We start from the raw sequence: 25,232 nt of genomic DNA on the forward strand, positions 1-25,232 counted from the left end.
TCTGCTCCCCTCACGGCACTACATCGTATGTAGGAAGCAAGAGTAGCTGAGTGGCATAGGGGCACGCACGGTTGGCCATCACTGCCTGCCACCCCTACATTCATCGAGGGTGTAATTTGCTGCGATCCCTGTCGGGGGGAGACAGGAGACCTGCCTAACCAGACAAGTTGACATTGCGACGCCTGGATCAGAGGCGCCATGGGGAAGCCAGACACGCACCAACCCTGCATAAACTTTGAAGGGGGGAAAAGGGGGGCCAAGTCAACAGAGGCTGAAGAGGGAGATCGCCAGCAAGCTGAGGGGGACGCGGAGAGACAATTGCCTGCAGACGATATTAAGGCAATGTTCCAAGAGCTGAAAGCCGGGTTGAAAGGGATAGACTCCAAAATGGACGCATTGGCTGACAGGATGGATAAAATCACCCAGCGAATGGATAAACAAGAGGGCAGGGTGAGTGTCCTTGAGACAAGGGTGACGGAGACTGAGGAGGGGCAGACGGAAGTGGAAAAGAAGCTCAGGGGCATGGAGAAGGTACTGGAGCTCATACACCAAAAGAATGAGGATTTGGAAGCGCGTTCATGCAGAAATAACATACGCATTACAGGTGTGGCGGAATCTTCAGACATCTCCAACATGGAGCTTTTTGTGGAAGGTATGATGAAGACCTCTTCGGCCCTGGACTCTCACCATTGTTCCTAATTGAACGAGCGCATAGAACACTGGGCCCAAGGCCTAAGCCGGGTGCTCCTGCGAGGCCGATCCTGGCGAGAGTATTAAACCATAGAGACCGCGACACGATACTTCGCCTTGCTCGCGAGAAAGGAGCTATTCAATACAAAGGGAACGAGATTGCCTTGTACCCTGATTTTACAGTGCAGGTCCAGGCGGCGAGGAGAGAGTTTCTTCCAGCCAGAAAGATTTTCCAACAAATCGGAACAAAATACGCTCTGATCTATCCGGCGAAGTTGAGAGTGCAAGGCCCTGGGAAACCCACCTTCTTCACCGACGCGAAGGCCGCATTTACATTTGCGAAACAGTTGGCCAAGGATCACAAATTACAAGTCACAGGCTGATGGCGAAATGCAGGACAGACTCAGTGATAATGACTAGATTTGATTGCCATTGTTTGTGACAGTTGTGGAGCTGGTGGCAGGCTGAGGTAGACGGAGAGCGGAAGCTGGTACGGTCAAGATAAGATGATCAGCCTGGATTGATGAGAGAGACTTGATATACAACGTAGCCAGAGACTGCCGAGTAAGATTACTTGTTGTTGATGACTGTGGGCAAGGGGAGGGAGCACTAATGTACCAGTTGCAGCTTGGCCACCCTGCCAAAAGCGCAGGGGTAGATGCTGGTAACCCATCGTACCCACTGTGATGATTCCCTATGTTTGGTTTTCTATTTTGATTTGTCGGCAAGTAGGGGAGGGGGGTGGCTGGGATGCACAACCTAATTGGGGGGTTGGTGTGGGGGGAGGGAAGGGGGACTGTTCTGGTTGCAGGTATTGTCGTTCAGAAGAGATTTACCATATCGAAAGTTGCGATTAGACATTGTGCATGGTGAATATGAGATATGGTTTCGCCGACTAATCTCGACACAGCGTAGATGCATATTAATGGGTGTTGAAATGTCTGGGAGTGTGACACCGTCCCAACAGAACTTGACTTGCAATTGTTATATTAATGGCTGCGATTACTAATTCAACTATTGTAACCTCACTGAAATGTCTTACATGGAATGTGCGGGGTCTTAACGATCCCAGGAAGACCAGACTTATACATTCATATTTAACAAGGCATGGGGTGGATATCTGTTTCTTGCAGGAAACGCACCTAATTGGCTCGGCAGCGACCACACTGAGGAATAGACGGTGGGAGGTGGTAGTCGCTACTGGCTACTCCAGTTACTCCAGGGGGGTGGCAATATTGCTGAGAAAGGGTCTCCACTGGCGCACACACAACACGATTACAGATAGAGAAGGCAGATCCATAATATTGGTGGGAGCACTTTGCAACACGACTGTAGCCCTGGTAAATACGTATGGCCCTAACACTGACAGCCCGGAATTCTTTCAACACATCTGGCATGAGCTTAAAAAGCTGGGACACATCGCGATAATGTGGGGCGGAGACTTCAATGTAACCCTCTCTACCGAACTTGATAGACAAGGGGCTTCTCGTGTGCACCATCCAAAGGCAGCGGATCTCCTCCGTGAGATCATGGCTGATCTCCATCTGATAGACTCGTGGAGGGCCACGCACCCAACGAGTAAGGAAGGGACATGTATTACACATCACAGAAATGCCTGGTCGCGACTCGATTATTGGTTGCTAACTGGAGATCTTCATGCTTGGCTGGAGGACGCTACGCACCTCTCCCGTACACTGTCGGATCATGCCCCAGCGCAGATCAGGATTGGCCTCACCCCGGCATACACTCAACCTTTCACATGGCGGTTCCCGACGGGAGCCTTGCGAGATCAGGTCTTCTGGGAAGACCTTCGAGTTCGGATCGAGGACTATTTTACGCATAACGAGGGCTCAGTAGACTCTCCTGGGGTGCTATGGGAAGCCTTCAAGTCTGTAACGAGGGGAGACTGTATCGCCCTAAAAACTGGAGTACTACGAGATATCCGTAATACGTTACAGAGACTAGAGCGAGATATTGGGGAGCTTGAGAGGCAGCAGATGAGCAGGCCTTCACACTGCTGCTAGTATACGGACTAAACTCACTGAGTTTCAGAGTGAGGCTGAGAGAGAGAGACAGCATATCTGCATAAATATGCACAAGTGAAGCGCTATGGGGAAAGCGATCGGCCTGGCAAGACACTGGAGAGCCTGCTTGGAACGCCTAGGGGAGCCTCCTACATATCTGAACTCCACACAGCAGAGGGAACAGTACTTCATACACCTCCTGATATATTGGAGGAATTTTCTCAATATTATTCAGAGCTATATACCTCAAGGGTGGCTCAGTCGTAGACTGATTTAATCGATTATTTAGATGAGATATGCCTGGCATGGTTTAATGATGGAGCTCTGCAATACATGGAGCTGCCCATCACAGTGGAAGATGTGAGACGAGTAATTAGTGCCATGCCGGGAGATAAAGCCCCAGGGGCGGACGGTCTGACAGCAGCCTTCTGTAAGGAATATGTTGACATATTGGCGCCCCGGTTGCTACAGATGTACCAGGAGGCCATGGAGACTGGGACGCTGCCGCCCACACTGCGAGAGGCAACCAGTATTACAATCTTGAAGCCAGACAAGGACCCCACCAAGACGGACTTGTACCGTCCTCTTTCCCTCATCAATCTGGATGCGAAGATCTATGCCAAATTGATTGCGGACAGGCTACAGCCTATGCTACCGCAAATCGCGCTGTCTGAACAGTCTGGTTTCATACCGGGCTGATCCACGGCCCATAATCTACGTACCATCTTTGGAGTACTCCACTATCTGGCACCGCATGTACAAGCCTCGGCGGCCATACTAGATGCCACAAAGGCGTTCGACTCCTCAGAGTGGAACTTCCTATTTACACTACTCTCTCGCGTAGGCCTCAGCCCGCTATTTATTAAACAAATTCAGGTCCTCTACACTGGGCCAACGGCCAGAGTTCGGGTAAATGGCCAGACTTCCAAGCCCTTTTCCATCACCAGAGGCACTAGGCAGGGATGCCCATTATCTCCCTTACTGTTTTCTATTGCCACGGAGCCTCTAGCGGCGAAGCTCCGGCAACAACATGAGTATAGGATTCACCACGCGGGGAATCCTTGTCTCACTGTATGAGAACGACATCACTATTTATTTGACTAATCCCTGTGAAAATTTCGATACATTAATGAGGGAATTCATAAGCTATGGAGGACTCACTGGAGCTCAGATACACTGGGCTAAGTCGACAATGATGCCACTGACTGACGAGACCACTCCTTTTGTGTCGGAATTTCCGATCGAATGGGCGGAAACTGCAGTGCGCTATCTAGGCATCCACATAAGCAGAACGTTGCAAGAGCTGTGGACGACAAACTATGGCAGGGCCATGGAATGGATAGAGGGTAAGATAGCAAGGTGGAGGTGTCTCCCCTTGTCCGTGACAGGTCGCATAGCCATCACAAAGATGATACTCCTCCCTAAATTACTGTATTTGTTTGTCAACATACCGATGCCGCTAAATTCGCATTTTTTCAAACGTTTACGTACTAACGTGTTAGACCTGGTATGGGCTGGCAAACAGCCCCGAGTTTCGTGGCAGATACTGACTTTACCCTTTTCGCAGGGGGGCCCCAGATTTTGAACTCTATGCATACAGCGCACAAGCTCAGTTTTTACATTATTGGCAACACCCTACTCCGTTTCAGCCTCACGTGGCGATAGAAATAGATAGGGTTGCGCCGCTCCCCCTAAATGCAGCTGTTTTCCAGCCATATAAGCACCCACGACAAGACATCGATACTGTTGAAAGTGTACGGTGGGGAAAGATCGCGAAGAGGGCGCGCCTAAAGGTGCTCTATGCTCCATCCATGCCTTTGAGTGGCAACCCACTGCTCAAACCTCTTTTAGACTGAGCCATAGCGCGAAGGGCGCATGCACACAAGCTACACAAGGGAAGCGATCTGTATCCGGCCGGAGAATTCTTAATGCTACAGGGAATATGTGACTTACAGGCCCCTACGGCCTCTGATATGCTACTTTACTACCAGCTGCGAGCGGCTTGCAGAGCCACCTATAAGGACTTCCCAAGCGAACCCCCTATGTTGTCCGCGCTGGAAAACGTGCTGGCTAACCCATCGCCCCGAAAGCTTATAACACGCATCTATAGCATAACACAAAAGGAGAACTCACTCACTGGTACCAGATCGCAGGAGGCATGGGGAGAGGAAGCAGATTTGGCCATAACTGAGGAGCAATGGCTGTACTGCTGTACTCAGCTTGAATATCTGTCGCCCAACTACCGACTGAGGCTTATACATTTTAATTACTTACACCGCCTATATCGCACTCCTTCGCAAATGCACCGCATGGGAGTTCAGGCGGATAACAGTTGTTGGCGGTGCACTGCGCAAGATGCTACATTCACTCACATGGCACGATACTGGTTGGACATATTTAAACATATTGGACACATAAGAGGAGACACCTTGGATGGGTCGATCATGCTGGCTTTGCTGGGATATGTGCGAGATGTTCCAGTGTTGCACCGCAGGCTTACTGCGATGCTGCTGCTGATGGCTAAGAGACAGGTGGCAATACACTGGAGGAAGCAGAGACCACCTGCAGTAGCCGACTGAATCAAGGCAGTCACATATTGCAAAGACCAGCTAGAGTTATTCTGGGAACAGATGCCCAGAGGTTCTAGACCCGTGGATATTTGGGCCCCATTTGCTGACTAGCTGAGTAAGGGAGGTGTGGACTATCAGTCAGACTAATCACTGGAACATAGTATATTGATAATCTGGTTTGTGTCGAGGGAAGGAGGGATGCAGGAGGGACCTTGTGCTTCCATGTGAGTGTAATGGGATGGCAGCGCCGTGGTAACACTGTCCTATTTGGGATTGGGCATGCACATTTCCTTGGGACTATGTCTGCAAACTGGCGAACATCATGTTCGGACTCTGAAACGACAAGGCGGGTGGTATTGGGGGGGGTTGTTCTTTGTTCTTATTGAAATTCATAATGACACTTCGATAAAGTACATTGACACTATTTGACATGATCTGGCGGAGAGTGGTGCGCTGCCTGCCCCTGAGGTTGTTGGCAAAATGTGTGCTGTGTAAAAATGATCCTCGTCCGATAGCCGCCGGCCTCCGGGTTGTAGGCATGAGGCAGTGTACTGTTTGATTCTTCAATAAAATGCTTTTTTTAAAAAAATGTTTAAAAAGATACAGGACACATTATAAGGACTTGCTTTTAATGAACATACTGACATCCTAGTCGCTATGGATATAGAGGCGCTGTATACTAACGTCCCCTAACAGGAGGCATTAGAAGCAGTTAAGAAAGCTTTGGAAAAGAACAACAACCATGTGGATAATCTTTTTATCCTTGAATGTCTGAGTACCATCCTTCAGGAGAACTATTTTGAATGTAATAAGTCCATCTTTAAACAAATTCAGGGAGTAAGTATGAACGCAGCTTGTGCCCCTAAGGTCGCCTATATTTATATGGGCGAATTTGAGGACAGTTTCATTTTTAATGAAATCGCCCCTTTTTTTGAGAATATTCACAAGTGGCATCGTTTTATCGATGATATTTTCTTTATTTGGAGTGGACCTGGAAGAACAACTTAACGAGTTCACCCTTTGGCTTAACTTATGTGATCCTCACATAAAGTTAAGTACCAACATGAATAAGAACCGGATTGAGTTCCTCAATATATAGATTCAGGCTATAGAGGGTGTGATTGAGGTGTCATACACCAAACCAACCGCGCGAAACACCCTACTTCCATATCAAAGTTTCCACCCACGTAGTCAAAAAGATGGTATTCCGTTTAGCCAATTTTTAAGGTTGAGACGCAACTGTACAAGTATGAACAACTTCGAGGTCCATACTGAACAACTGAGAAGCAAACTCCTATTATGAGGATATCCATCAAGACTAATTAAGGAGTCCTATAAAAGAGCCAAGTATTACATCAGAGATGCCTTATTACAGAACAAAAATGGCATCAGTGACTCCAAACTAGTGTGTGTGTTACCCGTCATTTTAATGTAAACAATGAACTGCGACAGATTATATGCTCACATTGGCATATTCTGAATGCGGGTACCCAAGAATCATCTATGCCTAAACCTATGTTTGCCTTTCGCCATAATAAGAACTTGTGAAATCATTTAGTCCATTCCAAGTTTGACACTGCTTGCCCTGTCCTGCAGAAGTCCATCACGGGTAGCAAACCCATCTATGGCACCCACAGATGTGGCAATTGCCATGGCTGCAGCTCAGCGATTGTTTCCGCTGAATTAGTATGGGGTAAAAGAAAGTTCCTGTTCAGTGAAATGACCAATTGTAGGTCCGCAAATGTAATTTATCTCATTCTGTGCCCATGCGCCAAGGGGTATGTTGGTGAGACGAGTCGAGAATTCAGAGTTAGACTCAGTGAACATAAATCTGCCACAAAGAACAGTAAGAGAGGGGCACCTTAGTGGCACATTGGCTAGAAAAACATCATCTGCTTACAGACATCCAATGGACTATTTTGCAAAAAGTCCATAATCCAAAGGATAACAACATCAATGGCCTGAGAGGAAAAAAGAGAGGTGTATTGGATCTACACTCTCCAGACAGCAGTCACAGGGCTGAATAAATTTATACCTTGGTCGAATGCCCTTCTATGATCTTGCTGTCCCCTTTGGTCTGTTCCTTAGTGTTTGATCGTTCTTTACTTTGAGGTCCTGACCAGATAAGCCTTATTTGTTTACATACATCTTCTGGACTATCTTGGGATGGTTCGCGATCTAAAGTATATTTTTTTTCAGTTTTGGTGGTTTGATTTACTACCACGATTTTTCAGGAGCTTTATTTCATCTTATGATAACTCCTATCTCTTCTTTTTACAATATTTATTTTGCTTTGTTGCATAGAGTCCTTCTCGTGGATTGGGTTTACTTTTTAGTATACCCTATTTTCACTTTCTTCCCCCCCTTTTTAGGTCGAGGGACCTATAAGCTGCGCAAAGCGCAGCTTCCAGTCCGGAGATTTAATGTTACTTAGTAGGGCTTTAGAACCCGCTTCCCTGCCCTGTCTCTCCTCCATTGGCTGGCTTCCTAAACGGAGGCCAGCCATTGGAGGAGAGAGCCGTCCCTCCAAAGAAGCTCCGTCTTTTTCAGATTTGGGGGCGTAAGTTTTGCTGTTCTTTAGACAGTGACGTTGTCTGTCACTCAAAACAGCAAAACACACCCCCGAATCCGAAAAATTTCGGAAGCTTGAGGCAGCCATTTTGTTTCCTTCGCAGTGAAGGTGAGCCGTTCCTCGCTGTCCTCTTGCCTTCTTCCCCCTGCCTTCTGCCCCGCTGTCCGTGTATGTTTCCCGCCCCCCCTCCCGCTGTCCGTGTCTTTTTCCCGCCCCCTCCCGCTGATGAGGTCTCCAGGGCTGAGAGCCCGGGCTGCTGGGAAGCGAGACGGGCCGTGGGGAGCCGTGAACTGTCCGTGTATGTTTCCCGCCCTGGTTCTGCGCTAGGTGCCTGCTCCCAATGTCTCTTACTATGCCCGGCTCGACGTTCTGCAGCAAGGTAAGGTTGAGGAGGTAAATTTCCCAGTGCCATTGAGTCATCAAGTAACCCTCATAAAATCTATCTTAGAAGGTCGCGCATAGGGTTTTACAAGGCAAGTGCACAAGAAAAGTCAGCTTGGCTCAAATTAAATGAACGAGTGCCAGGACTACAAGTCACAGAATGCATTTGGTAGACCAATGAAAGACTGTCTGGAAAAATACTGGATCCCAGTGACATAAAGCCACCTGGTAACACAACTAAATAAGCATATTTTATGTCCAAAATAAATGTTTAACAACTACATGCCAGGCATATATTGCAGAAATATTGCTCATCTGAAAAAACAGGCTCGTGCTCTGTCGCCTCTTCCTGCTTTACTCGGAGCTTGCCAATTAATACTAATGAGCAATTCTTTTAACAGCTGCCAGTTTTTCCAATTCTGCGGTAATCTCGTCTTTTTTTTCATATTTTTTTATTGTCCGCGAGTGGGTGTGTGGATGAGCGGGTGGGTGGTCAGCCAGCTTTAGAGCGCAGTCTGCAGCTAACAGATGGAAGGGGAATTTGTTCCAAATCCCTCATGCGCTATCTGTTTGTATTTATGCAAGTCCTCTTTGCAACTGTGCTGGGAGAGGGAAAAAAAAGGCATCCTAGCTTCCCCCCCACTCCCACAGAGGAACAAAGGCGGCAGTTGTTACAAAACGGAAATCGCGCGGAAGGGGCGCGAGCCTTCGTGCTAAATGAATGCGGATCTGGGTCTGCGCGCGAGAGACAGTGCTCGGTGGTGGAATGTTAGATCAGGTCTCTAACAACAGAGTATCCAGGCACGCCCAAAAATCATTTAATTAATTTATTTTACATCATAGTTTGTGGTGTGTCACAAATCCCGTTCCCTGGTTCACGAGGGCTCAACACGTAGCAAAATGCACAAGCTTGCTGCTGCCGAAATGATGTTTCTTTTATTTTGTTATGTTTCTGTAGGCTTTTGTGAACGTTCACTGAGTGGTCACTGTGAGTGCCTTCTACAAAAAAGCTAAAAGCAGGAAATGGTTACCATATTGCTACATGTTAGTGGGACCCATATTACCCTGTCCTGGTTGTCCTTTAAAAAAAAAAATCATCATGCTCACGTCAGAAAGTGAAAATATGCACTGAAAACATCTTCCAAACCAGACTGCCAAAGCCTTGACCTCACATAAATTTCTCCCTAGAAGTTCAACTAATCATGCGCTTGGTCTACAGATAGTCTACGGTTGGAGTTACAACAGAGCTCCTGCGTTGCCCATGCAAAAGTACCTAAAGCAATCTAGAGTTTTTCCCTGCACTCTGTAAAATTACTCCAAGTTCCAGAATGCAAAGGAAAAACCTAGACTGAATGGGATCCTCACGCATGGACCATGAAAGTTTAAAAGCTCTGGTTAGAATAGTAAATTTACTTCTGTGTGGAGGTGAGAGGGGGCGGTGGTGGCCTAGGAAATGGCCAAGTGGCTGAGTTAACATTTAAACACCACCAGATCCACTTCTCTGGCACCCCTATACCAAGGCCCCAGGTACTACCTAGTGAGAGGTTTACATTTCACATCCGCTTAAAGCAAAGAGTCTCTGAAATTTTTAACACCAGTTGTAGATCACGTACTGCTGTGCAAAATGTAAGGATTTACAAAGAATTGCTACAGACTCCAGTCTATGACCACATGTTCAAGACCAGGCCGGGGGTTTCCTAACACCAATAGCTTACAGCTTCACCACAAAAAACATACAAGCGAGCAATGGATGTAAAAAACCTCGAAAACGTCCTTTTTAGGTCGAGGGAAACTGAACTGAACTGAGATTTTAAAGCGCTACAGTATGCTTAACTCAGTAATCCCTACATGGCCACGCTCCTGGGTAGTTGATTTGTTTATATTTGTCCAAAGAAGGTCTAGAAGGGCTGGATCAATGCCACTGACTACATATATTAATCACTTTAAATGAATTGTGGTAATTTTTTAATTATAAGGATTTCCATATATACGGCTGAAAAATAGCACAAGGCGAGGAATAATGAAATTCAACAGTACTGCGAAAGCATGGCTTACATTACAAACAAAGTCTTGCAGTTGCCCATTGTAAATGACAATGCCATTTATTTAACGATTAAGCTATTGGCAATGTAAATGACAATGCCATGTATTTATGATTTAAAGAAAAAAAAAAGAAATGTCATGAGCAATGCCAATAGCTCTACCTTTAATGATGCCGAGACCATTGCATTGTAAATGCTTGTTCCTTATCTGTTTCATATCCGTTTAGCGGTATTTTGACCCCAGGCTGTCTCCATAGTTCCGGGTACTACTTTGGTGCTTATTATTTCTATTTTTATTTTCATCTTTGCGTGCTGCACAGTCCGGTAGTTTTTGCTGTCTTCATTTTATTATCATTATTATTCTTTGATCCTTGACCCTCAGCCTATGGTTTGGAGTTATTATATTTTTCTTCTGATTTTGTATTTTTTCCATTTGTCAAACATGGCGCCTTCTGACGCGACCATCACGTTTTTAGTCCGCTCTCTATGTCTGTGGCCCCTTCATCGTTAAGCAGGTGTCCTGAATTCACATTAGGCGTACGAATATATAGGGAAGACGGATTTGTAAGCCGTTATCCATTCACGCTGCCTGAGGACGTCGAGTCAGACGAGGATCTACGTTGTGCATTCAGGTACTTAGCCCGGACTTATTTTATAATTTTGGTTACCGATTGCATCTGCTTTGGTGAACCGTTTTGTATGCCTTCTTCTGGACATACTTAACGTGGCGGTCCCATTAGTTTAGATTATTATGTGTAAGGGCGAGGTGCAGGCTGCGCCCCCTGTGTTTCTGTAACTGAGTTTTTATTTTTCTTGTTTATGCAGTGCTTACGCTATTCTACGGTGGTTTAACTATGGACTCCGCCAGTCTACTTTGAAGTTATGTGCCTGGGCTATCATTGTCAGCTATTTTTATAGGTATGCTGACTGTTTAATTTCTGCTCTCCGGGTTGGGGGTTTAGCCCAGGGAGGGATATCTGGCTAATTAGCTTTCTTACATTTTATGCAGCGCATTAGGACATCGGCCGGTCTGCGTTTCGCTGGGGCAATTACTTCATTCACTATTTCACCTTGAACACGTCCGTTATAGCCTTTTGGCTTTATGTCTACAAGGGTAAGTGGGAGTGCAACGTTATATTATGTGGGTAGGAAGTCTATTCTAGTTTTCTTGTCCCCTTGATTAGCCCCTTCAACATGTCATGAGTGTATTGGTGCATACGCGAGATTTCATTTTGACATTAGTCCTGTGCCTATAGTCTGATTCCTCTTTTAATCCTAGACATAGATTCCATCTTTGTTTAAGTTAGGCTGGCCTCCCGCCTTCTGAGGTTATTTATATTACTTTTTATTTTCAGATTTAGCTTTCCGGATTACAGTACCTAGTAAGATCAGTCTTTATGGTACAAGTCTTCCGCCTTTATAGATTTTTTGGAGGTCAGCGGAACTCATGGTATGTGTGAGCACGATCTATATCCTTGTTTGTCACAGGGGTTCACATGTATTCTCATCTGTTCACGGCTATTTGACTCTTTCTATTTTTCAAGTGTACTTTATCTTTTTCCAGCACATCTTTTTAGTTTGAATCTCCTCTGGTTCTTTACTGTTTCATTTTTTTTCCAACACATTTTCCCTGTTTGATCTCATCATGTTTCCCTCGACATTTTTATGTACACTGGTGTTGGTTTCTCCAGCAGCGGATTGTTTTAGCTATGAAGTTTTGAACTTAACTGATTTGTAATTTGTATCTTTATGTTCCATTGTCCCCCACAGATGATATCATGATGTTTGATATAAATTTAAGATTGAGCCCCCTTGTTGCTATCTTATTATTTTGACTTATGTCACAATATTTGAAGAAGAAGTTACGTCTACCAAAAACTTTATCTGCTGCGCCCTGATGAAGGAACTGGGGGCACGGATCCTTTTCCGAAACTCGCGTCATCGCTTTCTCTTTTTTCTTTCTGTTGCTTTGTTGTATATGTAAAATCTATGTAATTTTTCACGGTCATGTTTTGTCTCAAATACTTCTCTGTGGTTTAGGTGCGTTTGGTAGTTCTGGATGATTGCTTGGATGCTTGGTGTGATCAGATGAATGAATTATATATTTTTTTGCTAAAAATAAAACATTTGTTTTTTGTATATGTTATATTTGTATATTTAAAAATACAGTACATATAGAAAGAGTATGTTGATAACACTATTGTGTTATGATTATATTATTTATGTCAGAAAATTATAATAAAAAAGAATATGTTTTTCTAAGAAGTTTTGCTGTGGGACAATGTTAATATATATTTAATGAAGGATATATTACAGATGTATTGATGTGATACCTAGGAGAGGTTTGTTCTTGTTCTAGTATGCGGCTCAGTCTCCTTTCCGACTTTGAGAAGTTGTCCACAGCAGTTCAGCAGGAGACGGATTGTTCAGAGTTGCTTGTTACATGGAACAGGCCAAGTTGCTGGCGGGCATGTCTTCAGCTGTCATGAAGTCCTCCGCCAAGGCGACTGGTTCCATGGTGTTGGCTCGGAGGAATTTCAGAATGCGTGATTGGAAGGCGGCCTTTTCTGAGAAATCTTCTCTTCTGAAAATCCCGTTTGGAGGGTAAATTGCTGTTTGGGGATAAATTAGACAGCATGACTATCAAGGCTTTCAAGGATCGCAAGCATGCTTTCCTGTACAAAGGGAAGGCTTATTCTCATCGCTTTTGGGATCAGCTTACTTCCTCTTCTTAGTTTTGTTCCTCCTGGTAGCCTTCCAGGCTTTTTTTGAGCATCAGAGGAAGTTCCAGCCCAAAAAGTGGTCAACCTTGGCGGCGCCAAGTTTCAGTTTTCTTCCTTCAAGAGGAAATCCTACTACTATTGCAGGGGGCGTCAATTCCTGGGACCGGAAGACTTGTTTTTTTCTGTGTGCCTAGAATCGGGATGTGAGGGAGCGTTGGGCCTTGAACACTGTCAGGAGCAGCTATCGTATCGACTGTCACTCTGCCTTCCGAAGGGGGCACCATACATACTCCAAACACCAGGGACCCAGGGAAGAGACAGGTTCTTCTGGAGGGGATCAGCCTCTTCTGGAGAAAAGGGCAATTTTGCTGGCTGCTGTGGAGGAGCAGGGACTGGGTTGCTATTAAATTCCTTTTTTTGTTCAGGTGTCTGGTAGTTTCACGCAGGTTCTGGATGTGAAGAGTGAATAGATGGTCAGGACCGTTTATTTCAAAATGGTGACCTTATAGTCCATAATTCCCTCAGTCAGTGTCCAGGACTTTTTGACTTCCATAGACCTACAAGATGCATACATCCACATCCCCATGGCTCTGGATCATCAGACGTTTCTGAGGTTTGCGATAGGGGACTGCCTCTTTCAGTTTGCTGTATTGCCATTCAGTCTGAATTCCTCCAGAGGGGCTTCACGGAGCTGTTGGCTCCTTTGGTGGCGGTGGCTAACTGTCAGGAGATTTTCCTTCATCATTACCTCAACGACCAGTTGGTTCGCGCTTCCTAAAGTCTGTTGGCTTGCAAACACACAGGGGTGGTACTGGACATTTTGCAGGGGCACGGTTTTCTTATCAAGCCAGACAAATCCTGCCTTGTTCCGGCCCAGGACTGTCTCTTTATTTGGGCAAGGTTTCGTACCGATTAGTGCATGGTCATATCGCTCGAGTTGCGGGTGGGAAGGATCCAGTCACACTTTCTGGGTCTTTTGACCCAGCCCTTTCAAGTGGTGGCACGTTGGCTCCAGGTTCAAGGAGATCTGGCTGCGACAGGGTTTGTGGTTCCCTTGGCTTGCATTAATTTGCACATACTGATGGCTCACATCCTGGCCCATTGGTCTCCCCATTGCCTTCCCGGATCTTTTAAGATTCCAGTCTCCCCACAGATTCTTGGGGACCTGGGTTGGTGGCTTGTAAGGGAGCATGTTCTGAGGGGTGTGTGTGTCTCTCCCCTCATGCACCCTTAATTGTCACGACGGATGAGGGCTGGATGGGAGAACATCAGATCATGGGCTCTTGGCCCCAGTCTCAGAGCAGGAGGTCTTCGAATTGGAAGAAGTTGGAGGCTGTCCCCTTGGCTCCGAGAGCCTTCTCTCGGTTTCTGAAGGGGGCGGTTGTTCTGATCAGGACCAGCAACGTTACAACCACGGCTTATGTGATCAGGCAGGTGGTGACCAGGTCTCCTTTTCTAGCTCTGGTGGTGGACAGTTTGTTTCGTTGGGCGGAGTCTCAACAGTTGGTGGTGTCCGCAATCCATATTCAGGTGGTCTCCAATACTCTGGCAGACACTCTCAGCAGAGCCATTCTGTCATTGGTGGATTTTTGCCTCTGCCAGGAGCTGTTTCCGGAGCTTAAAGGAGGTGTGGGTTGTCCTGTAACAGACTTTTTTGAGAGTCTTCTCAAAGCCAAGGTGCCACTGTTCTGCTCTCGGACCCAAGAGGAGCAGGCTTGGGCTATGGATGCTCTCTCCTGTCAGTGGCCGCCGGGGCTTCTTTACGCCTTTCCTCCCTTTCCACTGATTTTCAAGTTCCTTCTCAGGGTCCGGAGGTTGGGGGTGTTGGTCATTCATTTCAGCCCTGGGCCTCTTGGTTTCCTCTTTTAGTGGAGAGGACAAGGTGTTCCTGGTGTTTTAGCAGGATGTTCAGTCCAGGATGCGATTAGCTGCCTGTAGGTTGAACGGCTCGGTCTGCTGCATAAAGAGGTTTTGGCTAGTTTGGCCCAGACTCTGCAAGCTGCTAGGCGCTCCTCTACTAATATGTCTTATTTGCGTCACTAGTGTTCTTTAAGTAAGTGGTCTCAGGGTAAGAGTTTGAACCCTGCTTCTTCTGACTTGTTTGATGTGGTGCTGTTTCTGCAGGAGGGGGCGTCTTTGCGGTTGAAGATTGCCTCCCTTAAGCTTCAATGGGATGCTATTAAGGATTTCAGAGTTCTTGGGACAATCTGTCTGATCCCGATGGTTTGGTGGGGCATCTTTTCAACTGGTTTAGTAATGTTCTTCCTTCTCTTCTGAAGCACCTCCCTTCATGGGATATCCCTTTGGTTTTGGAGGCATTGCTGGCTCCTCCGTTTGACCCCCTGGAATCTGTGGACTTGCGTTTGTTGTCCATTAACCCCTTGCATGCTGCCGCGATTCTGCGCCTGTGCGGCAAAATCGCGAGTGGGCGGGTTTATGACGGTCCCCAGCCGTCATCAGCACACGAGCACCGTAGTGCATGACGGATGGGGGCCGTCATCAGCATGCAAGGGGTTAAGGCTTTCTTTTTGTTTGCTTTTTCAACGGTTCGTCTTTAATGTGAGCCGGACACTGACTTTTAAGCATACTTTTTGTGGGGTTTTTGAAGACAAGATCCTTTTGAGGCCTCTCCTTTTATCCTAAAGTTGATCGCCAGTTCCATATGGACCAGGACCTGATTTTGACCTCCTTTTTTGAGTCTCCTTCTGAGGCGGGAAAATGGCTGCATTGTTTGGATGTCAGAAGGGCTCTCCTGAACTATTTGGATATGGTGGCATCCCTTTGCCTTTCCGATTCCTCGTTTGTCAATTTTGGCTCGGAGAATAAGGGGTTGCGACCTTCCACCTCTTCCTTTATTAGGTGGGCTTTGAACTCTGATCTCTCTGACCTACTTGGCTTGTGGTGAGGTTCTCCCTTGGGGTTCAAGGTAGGTCCAGAGTAACCTCTTGTGCTGAGGTCCAGGGGGCTTCCATTGCTGAGATCTGCAGGGCAGCCACCTGGGCTTCCCCTTTGACTTTTGACTCATTACCAGATTGTGAAGGAGCTGGACCGGTTCAAGGTGTTTGGGTCCAAGGTATTGTCCACTATGGTGCCTGAATAGTGGTCCAATACTTTTTGTCTGTATCGTTTAATAAACATGTTTTTGAGCATTACAAATGTTGGTTGTCCTTTTGCTTTGCACATCTCATGTGTGTAATGAAAGGAAGCGAGGAAGGGACAATGCTTCAATTACTTAACAGTAATTGCATTACTCTGAGTCCTCTTCTCTTGCCTCCATTCATTACATCCCTGCCTCCCTTCCTCCCGGGTAGTCCAGCCAACCAATCTTTGGTGTGGTGTTATATTGCAGGAGGAAGAAGGGTGCTTTTTATTGGGTGAAACAAACTACATGGTATGGGTGTCTGGTGAGGCAGGAATGCCTCATGTCAGTAATTAATAGAAGCGAGCGAAGGACTCAAAGAGTTATGCAATTACTGGTAAGTAATTGAAACAAAACTAATTAATGGAACAAGGACATGGGAGAATACCAGTAAATCTCATTATTCTTAGTCTTTATTGTCCTCGTCACAAGCATTACGACCCACCCTCCCATCACTAACTGCTGGCCCCATGGGCTTGGTGTTGTCATGAAAGGAGGTGTATAAGCTAGCGTTTATACCACCAAAAAGGTGGGTTGGGTTACCCCTCTGTCGTGCCTGTAGACGTGGTTGGCAGGGGAGACGGGAGATGGTTGGCAAAATCGGTGTTCCCTCCAGAACGCATGCGCAAAGGTTAGCGCATGCGTAGAGAACGGAATTTAGGTCCGACCCACACACCCGGAAACGCTTCGCGTTCTACCAGGTTCCCGATATCGTTCCGGGTCACGGTGGTTGGCGTCCGAGGAGTGTACGTACATGCCACATATGTGCACAAGAAGGACTTGTGGGATTATTACTACCTATACCCACTCCTCCTGAACCATGGCACACGGTGTCCTTGGACTTTATTGTAGAACTTCCATGCACCAAGGGAGGAAACACTACCCTTCTGGTTGTGGTGGATATGTTCACCAAGACAGCTCCCTTCATCCCATTGACATGTCTTCCTTCATCCAGCACATTGGCAACGGTCTTTTTACACAACATCGTTCGGTTACATGGTTTACCCTCTGTGTTCAGATAGAGGAACACAGTTTGTGTCAAAATTCTGGAAGCAATTATGCACAAGTTTACATATAGATGTGCGTCTATCATCTAGCCATCATCCTCAAACGGATGGGCAGACCGAAAGAGTTAACCAATGTTTTGAACAGTTCTTTAGATGTCAAACCTTGCAAACACAAACTGAGTGGGATGAATTGGTCTGTCTTGCTCAATTATCCTACAACAACAGTCATCATTTCTCCACTCTGTATACCCCCTTTTATGGTTCTCATGGTTTTCATCCCCGAGTATTACCCATGCCACTATCAACTTCCTGTAATACTCCTGCCGTATCGGATTTGGTTAATCACTTGCAGACAGTGCACTCAAACATACGAGATAACCTCGATAAAGCTAAAACTGACTACAAGAAAAAAGCAGACACTCGTAGGAAAACCGAACCTGTCTATAGGATAGGAAAGAAGGTATGGCTGTCTACTAAATATCTAGCCTTGAAAGGTTCCTGTAAATTCAAACCCAAGTTTGTAGGCCATTTTACCATATGAAAAATAGTAAATCTTGTTGCTTTGCAGCTAACACTGCCTCAGCCCATGAAAATATACTCTGTGTTTCACGTCTCCCTCCTGAAACCTATAGTACCAGGGACTCGCCTCCCTACTATACCTATTCCCACATTAATAGATGACAATGAAGAATATGAAGTGGGGGCTATAATTGATTCTAGACGTGTGAGACGTCACCTCCAATAATTGATTCATTGGAAAGGCTATGGTATAGAAGAACGCTCGTGGGAGCCTGCTAGTCAGGTACAAGCACCTCGCCTTGTTCGAGCCTTTCATAGAAAATACCCTCAAAAGCCCAAACCGGTGGGGGGTGTTGTGGGAGGGGTATTCTGTCGTGCCTGTAGACGTGGTTGGCAGGGGGAGACGGGAGATGGTTGGCAAAATCGGTATTCCCTTCAGAACGCATGCACAAAGGTTAGCGCATGCCTAGAGAACGGAATTTAGGTCCGCCTCACACACACGGAAACGCTTCGCGTTCTAGCCAGGTTCCTGATATCGTTCCGGGTCACGGTGGTTGGCGTCCGAGGAGTGTAGGCGTGTAGCTTGGAGTTTCTGAAGTTCGGCGAGTGGCGTTACCTGTGAGTTATCGTCTCTCGTGTTATTCCACATTTATTCACATTATTTCTAAGCTAAGTTTGGAACTAGCTTGGTTTGTGAGCTTTTCGTTTTTGTCTCGGAATTATTTTCCCATCTGGTATGGAGTTAGTTTATTTCGGAGACTCCTGCGTCGGATATCTCCTTCGTGCTGGCTGTTGTTTATTTAATGTTTCTGTTGTCAGAATAATTAAGACGCTTATTTCCTAATAGCGTTTTGTGAATACTGAGAAAGGACTTTCTCGGTTAATTCTGAGAAGTTATATTACAGGGTTTGTTTACCTACTATCATTATAATTCCTGTTCTCTATTACAGAATCCAGGACTCTACATATGTGGTATGCTCCTCATCCACAACAGGGAAACAGTAACGACTAAACCTCTCAGTGTAAAGGTATATTTATAGACAAGGTATCATAGACAAAGATAGGGAGGGTCTTGGATTAATTATATGTTTTCTCTTTATGCAGCATTTGTGTACCAAAGAAGTGCAGCAGTCCTGACCGTAGTGAAAACTGAAGAATCCTTGTTTTCCCTTCCTACCCTTGTTTTGTTTCCCTCTTTCCCCCTGGTCATCATTATACAGACCCTCCAGCATTTCGCGATTCACGAAAAAAATCGCGAAATCGGCAGACTACCACGATGGCCGCGATAATAACAATATTGGCCACAATATTTACAATAAAGTTTCTCTACCGGGAGACAGCAAAACAAACAATGCCCTTTAATGGGCTGTGCCCCCCTCCCCCCCCCCCCATATACTGGAAAGCACATTGCAAACACATTCTGTGGACGAGAACAGCTTTTATCTCGGGTTTGTTTTTTCTAGTGAATCCTGAAATAAATTAGGTTAAAACAATATTTAGATACATATTCATGCCAAGACTCTTAAATCATAAGCGTTCATCGTTCCAGCACATGAACCTTAACTCTCATTTAATGGAAAAAAAACATTCAATTACCTCTACTTTGCCTCCGATTTTAACCAACTTTAGTAAACAACGTTCTAGTAAAATTAAAAAAAGTGAGTTACTGAAAAAACTTGTGTTTTGTACAACCTGCGCTTCACCATTACGTGCCGTCGTCCAATACCTGCTCCCTCCTGGCCAAGCTGTAAGAGGCAGACAAGAAGAAATGTTTCTGCACAGCTTTGATCAGGGCTGTTTATAAATGCCCTATCGTCTCCAGTTGAGGATAACAAATCAAGAACAGCCATGGGGCCAAGTCAATGTGAGGGTATCCTGGTGCCTGCGAACTGCATGTGCTTCAGAGGATGTGCACGAGTCAGCAGGAAGTGCATGCGATGTAAACCCCCTGCTCCACAGGGCAATGTGGTCATCTGACAAGCGGCTAAGAATAGGGCAGAATTTCCAACAACCAGAGAGCAGAAGTATGTGGAGGGTCTGCAGCAGCACATCTGATGGAAGCCACAGGAGGTCTGGGTTGCCAGGGGAGAAGCATTGGACATGCAAAACTGCCACTGCGAGTCAGATGCTGGAAGGCAGAGATGCATTGTGTTAAGATATGAAAAAGAGTCCCGAGTCTGACTGAGGGTAAAGCAGTAAATTGCTGAAAGCCTTCACTGCCTTCCCTAGCACCTGTTGACATAATAAGACCATCCAGCATTTCGCAATTGAGGGCTTTAAGTGGGCCAGGTCTGGCCAGTGCTCAGCACCAGTAATTCTTAAAAGCAGGTGCATTCTTGGAGCGCTTTACATGAGCTCCACCACACAAGGACATATTCCTATTATGAATCATACATAGGATGTTGAGCTGACATCATGGTTGTTGCTTATTTCTCTTATGCAATTTACAACCATTGACAAAACCAATAGTCCTGGCTTGCTGTAGGTGTAATGTTACTTGTTGAGTTCCAGATATATCTGGATGAATGGACAGAAGCAACAAAATCCCATTTGGGACAGCACTTTATACTAAGTGCGGATTTTTAGCTTAAGTGTTTTAAGCCACACCCATAATTACATCAGCCACGCCCTTATGAGAGCCCCCCCCAGTTTTTTCATCCCACTTAATGCCCTGCACATACCCCTCTGCTGTCACTTAATTGCGGGCTTCATTCCAAACCAAAGTCAGGTGCAGATAGAGATGTGCAGGTTGACATAGAAGAAAACTCACTCTGGCCCTGAGGCAAACACTCCTCTTGGCCCACAGGCGTAGCACATTCTGGTAGGGGTGCATAAATGGGTGCTAGAAACTCCCAGGGAGAAATAGGGCCCACTCTCACGAGATGCAGATTGGACACTTTAAACATGCCTATTTCACTGTGGAGTACTCTGCTAAGTCAGTTTACATTGATTAAAGACTGAAAAGGCATGATTACAAGTAAATAATGCCGCTAAATTTCAATTTTTGTGCCGCTAAATTTGCAAATCTATGCCGCAATATCCTGGGGGGTCTCATTATATGCATCAGTGTTTAATCTGACATGTGGTGGTGATAGGGTGAAGTTGTGGACTTGTCTTCTAACTCCGTGACACTCCTGAGACAACAAGGTGAAAGCACGACACCCACGTTTCCTTTTTTCTCTCCTGTTTGTCCACCTCAAAAGTAATGACTGTGGCAAGGACAAAAGAGACCAAGGGTTATGACATTCACTAGTAAGTACCCATGCATTTGTTCTAAAGTTTGCAAGAGAACGGGTACTTCCAAGTAGGTGGGAGTGTATGGATAAAATAGTGTTGGTGAGCATTTACTGTACGCACTTGCAGTACAATAAATGAAATCAACTTAGTCAGTCAGCATTGTTATAAAGCTCAGTAAAAACATGCCATTCAAATTCACTCACAGTATTTCCCATCACTCATTTTTCCTCAATAGATTTACAAAAGAAGCCATGATGGGGATGTTGTTATACAAGTCACTTGAGCATTATATTAAAAATTAACGCGCTGCTTGACGGAAAAAAAATATCCTCCAGACCTCCCCATTAAAGTAAACATGCTTGCGTTCACTGATGCGGTACTTGGCTACTTGTTGTATTAAACAGAATGAGAAAATTGAGTTAGAGAAGTTGGTATAAAGTACAGATGTATTACACAAACACCTTTTGGAGTCAAATATAGCCAACTAAAGGGCGTAGGTAACTTGAAATTAGATCGCGAAATTTCCTAGATCGGGGTGGGAGGGGAGGGGCGACCTGCGCGCTACCTGAACCATTAGGTCCGATGACGCAGTTGAAGCGTTTGAAGGGTCCGATCAACTGGCGGCCCCGCCACGACTTGAAATCCTGCAAAACCAACTGCTTCAAGTAGCCCATTGAGGCGGCTGCAAATCTGATGAACAATGAATGAAAATACACCGCCAAGTGAAGATAGTTATCGCGTCCTACGAGATATCTTCGACGCATCAAAGTTCAACCTACGCGCGTGATAGAACAACGTATCGCGAGACTTGACCAGAGCGTGCCCGAGAGCTACGGGGGCTTTCTGTCTACCCGTACGCTGGGGCGTCAATCATGATGCGGACCATCTTCGCAAATGTTATCGGGATGTTCACAAGCGTGGGAAAAAAAACTTATTCAAAAGAAGATCTTTTGCTCATTAACATTAGTCTTAGCTTTACAAATCGTATTAAGACACGTATTATGCTAGAACAGAAGTAATGTATTACATTTAGAGACATTGTCTTGTTTTAATAAATAAAGCACATAGTCAGTGAAATAGGCTGCTGGGTTGTTTCTGTCCGCGAACCTTGACCGTTTTATTCCGTGTCCTACTCATTGTAGACATGAAAGCACGGTGTTTCTAAAATCTCACTAGTCCTTCTTCTGTGTTTTAAGGGTAAACGTGGTTGCTAGGTAACATTTGCGTTGACACCGCTAGTAAACACGATGATGTACCTGCACAGATCCTGTCTCCCGCAGTAGTGTCTCTAACCGGGATTACGAGACTGCTCTCGCCGTTCAATTCGACATGTACAAATTGGATCTGCCCGTGGACTTGAAGGAAGCTTCTGTGCGGGAGAGACGGAAGAATGCTGAGCTGCAGAGGCAAAACAGGGTCTTCGACAGCAAAGTTCGGATCATCGGGGTGAGTAGTAACTAAATTCCAGGTAAAGAGGAAATGTCTGCCCTCGTAGAACATAATGTTGTCTGTATTATTGCACTTTAGATGCGGTGTTATGCTTAATCCCAGTTGAAAATGTTTCCCATACTTGCGTATACATAACTATCCTTCCTCGGATAATTTAATTGTCATGGGGCAAATTTGCATTTCCAAAGGCGCCAAAAGTGCAAGTACATTTAATGTTAAGATAGAAGACATTTCATGCTTACACCACGTCCATTTGTAGCGTTTAAGGCCCCAAAAACCACAAGGGGACCATCTGACTGGAGATTTCCCAATACAGGTTTATATGTTAAAGCATGTTTCTAATTAAATATTCAAACACGCGTATTTTAAAAAATGTTAGATTATTTTACTTTTCACATAACAAGTAACAAGTTTTTATTTGGTTTGGTACTCCACTGAGGACCACAAATAATATATAAAATTCGATTATTACAGCTTTTAAAAGTTCTCATGTTAATACAGAGATAAAAAAGGTTTTAAACATGTATAAAGTTTATAACAAACTAGTTCATTAGGGTGAGTTTTGCAAGAGATAATCAATTCCTTGACGGTGGTGATGCGGCATCTGAGATACATAGGATACAGATGTTTTGCTCTCGCCGCTACTACTTTTAAATTGGGGGATATGAACAGTAGATGCTCTAAGTCCTGCTCCCCGCCGTTACATAGGCTACATATTGGTGACTCGTTTTGATGCCATTTTGATGTTAAAGTTTGGGTGGGTAGAATGCCCAACCGGAGCAGGATAATTAATCTCCTAGCGCCGTGAGTGAGATTAAAATCTATATAGTTCTGGGTTTTCTTAAATACCACTGATTCAGCAAAGTTTTTATATAAAATTAATTTGGCGCAATGCGATGAGTCAAGGTCAAAGCTTAGTCTTGGGGTATAGCATTTTAAAAAGAGTTTCAATTGAGGCGGTGTCCAAGTCAGCAACAGATCAGTACTAATATACGCCAGTTTGAAGGCGAAAGACATGTTTTTATAAAATACGTGCTTCGTAGAATCACTATCAAAGGTCTCTGTTTTAAGCAGGGAGCGAAGTGTACCATCCTTTGCATGGAGCAGGTTGTATGCCCACCTAATGATGTTTGCGATACCTCGAGAGTGATCCAGCGCTCCTACTAAAATTCTGCATAAATGATGTCACCATCTACCACCAGACTTACCAATCAATACCAGGCCCATAGAAACAACAGAGCAGCTGAATCATGAGGCGAATGAATCTAATATGTTGTTTTTAAACTTTCTACAATAAACAAGACCAGCTTGTCATTTTAAAAGTTTATTTAGAATTCTCAAAAATGCATAAACTTTATTAGCTCTTTATTAATATCAAACAATTATTATTTATTTATTCAGTTTAATACATTAATCATTGGTTCAAAATCTGGCAGTTCAACATTGCATGAAATAATGAATTAAAGAAAACATTAACCCTAAACCCTAAGTTAGCTTTCTGACCTGTAAAGGAAAATGAATTCAATAAACAGTTGAATGCTTACAAATCCATGGGAAATCGGACAGCACTTCGCCCTCAGGAAACAGTCAGCCCCGTTCCCTTCAAGAGGCCCAATTTTTATACCATTTTTGCTCGCTAATCTAACTAAATGTAATTTTTCCATAAACTTCAGCACCCTGATTGGTTGGTGACTGTCAGACCACCAGAACCACCTCTCCCAGGGTAAGAACGTCATCACATTATTGTTCATTCACATGGAGGGACAACAACTTCCGAGCGTATTGCAACAAATTTAAAAGTTGCCTTTCTGACTTCCACCAAAGCTCGGCAAAATCATCCCTGTCACTTCCTCGGCCTTGTAAAAAGAACATCCAGAGCAGTTCGTGAATAAGTCTCTATTGTCAGAGCCACAGTCTTTTCAAAGGTAATGCAAAAGCAAAGTTCCATGGAAAGTTTCCAAGATGACTGCACTTGTCTCCAACTCTGCTCACGTACAGGCCGACCAACATTTTTCAGAACCAGAACCAGAACCAGAACTAGGCCTCAAACCACTTGAGCTAGTATTTAAACAAACACAAAAAGAATGATTAATTCAGGTAAAACAAACCCTTCTGTTACCCACCCGACCATTGCTAATAATGAACCCATTAATAAATGACATCTAGCAGAAGCAAACAAATAAAGCAGCACATAAAATATCTACCATTCTTCAAATAGTCCAGCTTTAAATCTCTGAAAAAGTAAAAAGATGATTAAATGATACACAGACAGACAATCACAACATAGGACAAACATGTAAGCACATATAATAAAGCACATGCCATGAATGATCAGCCGCATATTAATAGTGACAAAGACAAAAGGACAAACATGACAAACAAAACAATATTAATCATGTGTTACAAAACAGACTCGCAAATGCAACAAGAGCACATGTTATTAGTTCCCGCGTGTTCATGTGTGATGCAAACGTAATCTAGGTTGAGTTAATATAACAAATCATGCAACAGCTCATTAATTGATTAGTTCATGTTACAGGGAAATGAATCCACGAGTCAGAATAAAATAATTTCTGAAGCTCGCTTCATCAACTCTCTCATCTGGTGATTTCAAAATCACCAAACAACACCCAAAAATTTCAGAAAAATTTTCACCCAATTTGGAGACTACACACATTGGATTCTCTCGATATTAGTCTCCCTAAACCCCTGTTTCTGCTGTCTGGTCATCTCTTTCAAACTGAACCCTTCGCATTTCCTCTAACTCATATTCCTTCTCTTGTTCCTTTCTGAGTTTATAAATCCTTCTCTTTAATTTCTGATGCTTTCTTCTCTCGTGAATCAAACAGCTAATTTTTAGCAGCATTATCACTATGATG

The 25,232-nt window shown here is 44.7% G+C and overlaps 2 protein-coding genes across 2 annotated transcripts in view; one reads left to right on the forward strand and one right to left on the reverse strand.

The window, feature by feature from the left end:
- The window catches only part of SMC1B (structural maintenance of chromosomes 1B), a 2,420,665-nt gene extending 2,398,995 nt beyond the window's left edge, over positions 1-21,670 (reverse strand). The window contains exon 1 of the mRNA XM_086952745.1: positions 21,470-21,670. Within this exon, the coding sequence (XP_086808871.1) occupies positions 21,470-21,668 (199 nt within the window). The 5' untranslated portion in view covers positions 21,669-21,670. The remainder of the gene's footprint in view (positions 1-21,469) is intronic.
- Positions 21,671-22,116: 446 nt separating this feature from the next.
- Positions 22,117-25,232, forward strand: part of RIBC2 (RIB43A domain with coiled-coils 2) — a 146,759-nt gene continuing 143,643 nt past the window's right edge. The window contains exon 1 of the mRNA XM_086952747.1: positions 22,117-22,350. Coding sequence (XP_086808873.1) covers positions 22,234-22,350 — 117 coding nt within the window. The 5' untranslated portion in view covers positions 22,117-22,233. The remainder of the gene's footprint in view (positions 22,351-25,232) is intronic.

Source organism: Lissotriton vulgaris, chromosome 1_2, assembly GCF_964263255.1.
Source record: "Lissotriton vulgaris chromosome 1_2, aLisVul1.2, whole genome shotgun sequence".
In the NCBI taxonomy this organism is placed as follows: Eukaryota; Metazoa; Chordata; class Amphibia; order Caudata; family Salamandridae; genus Lissotriton; species Lissotriton vulgaris.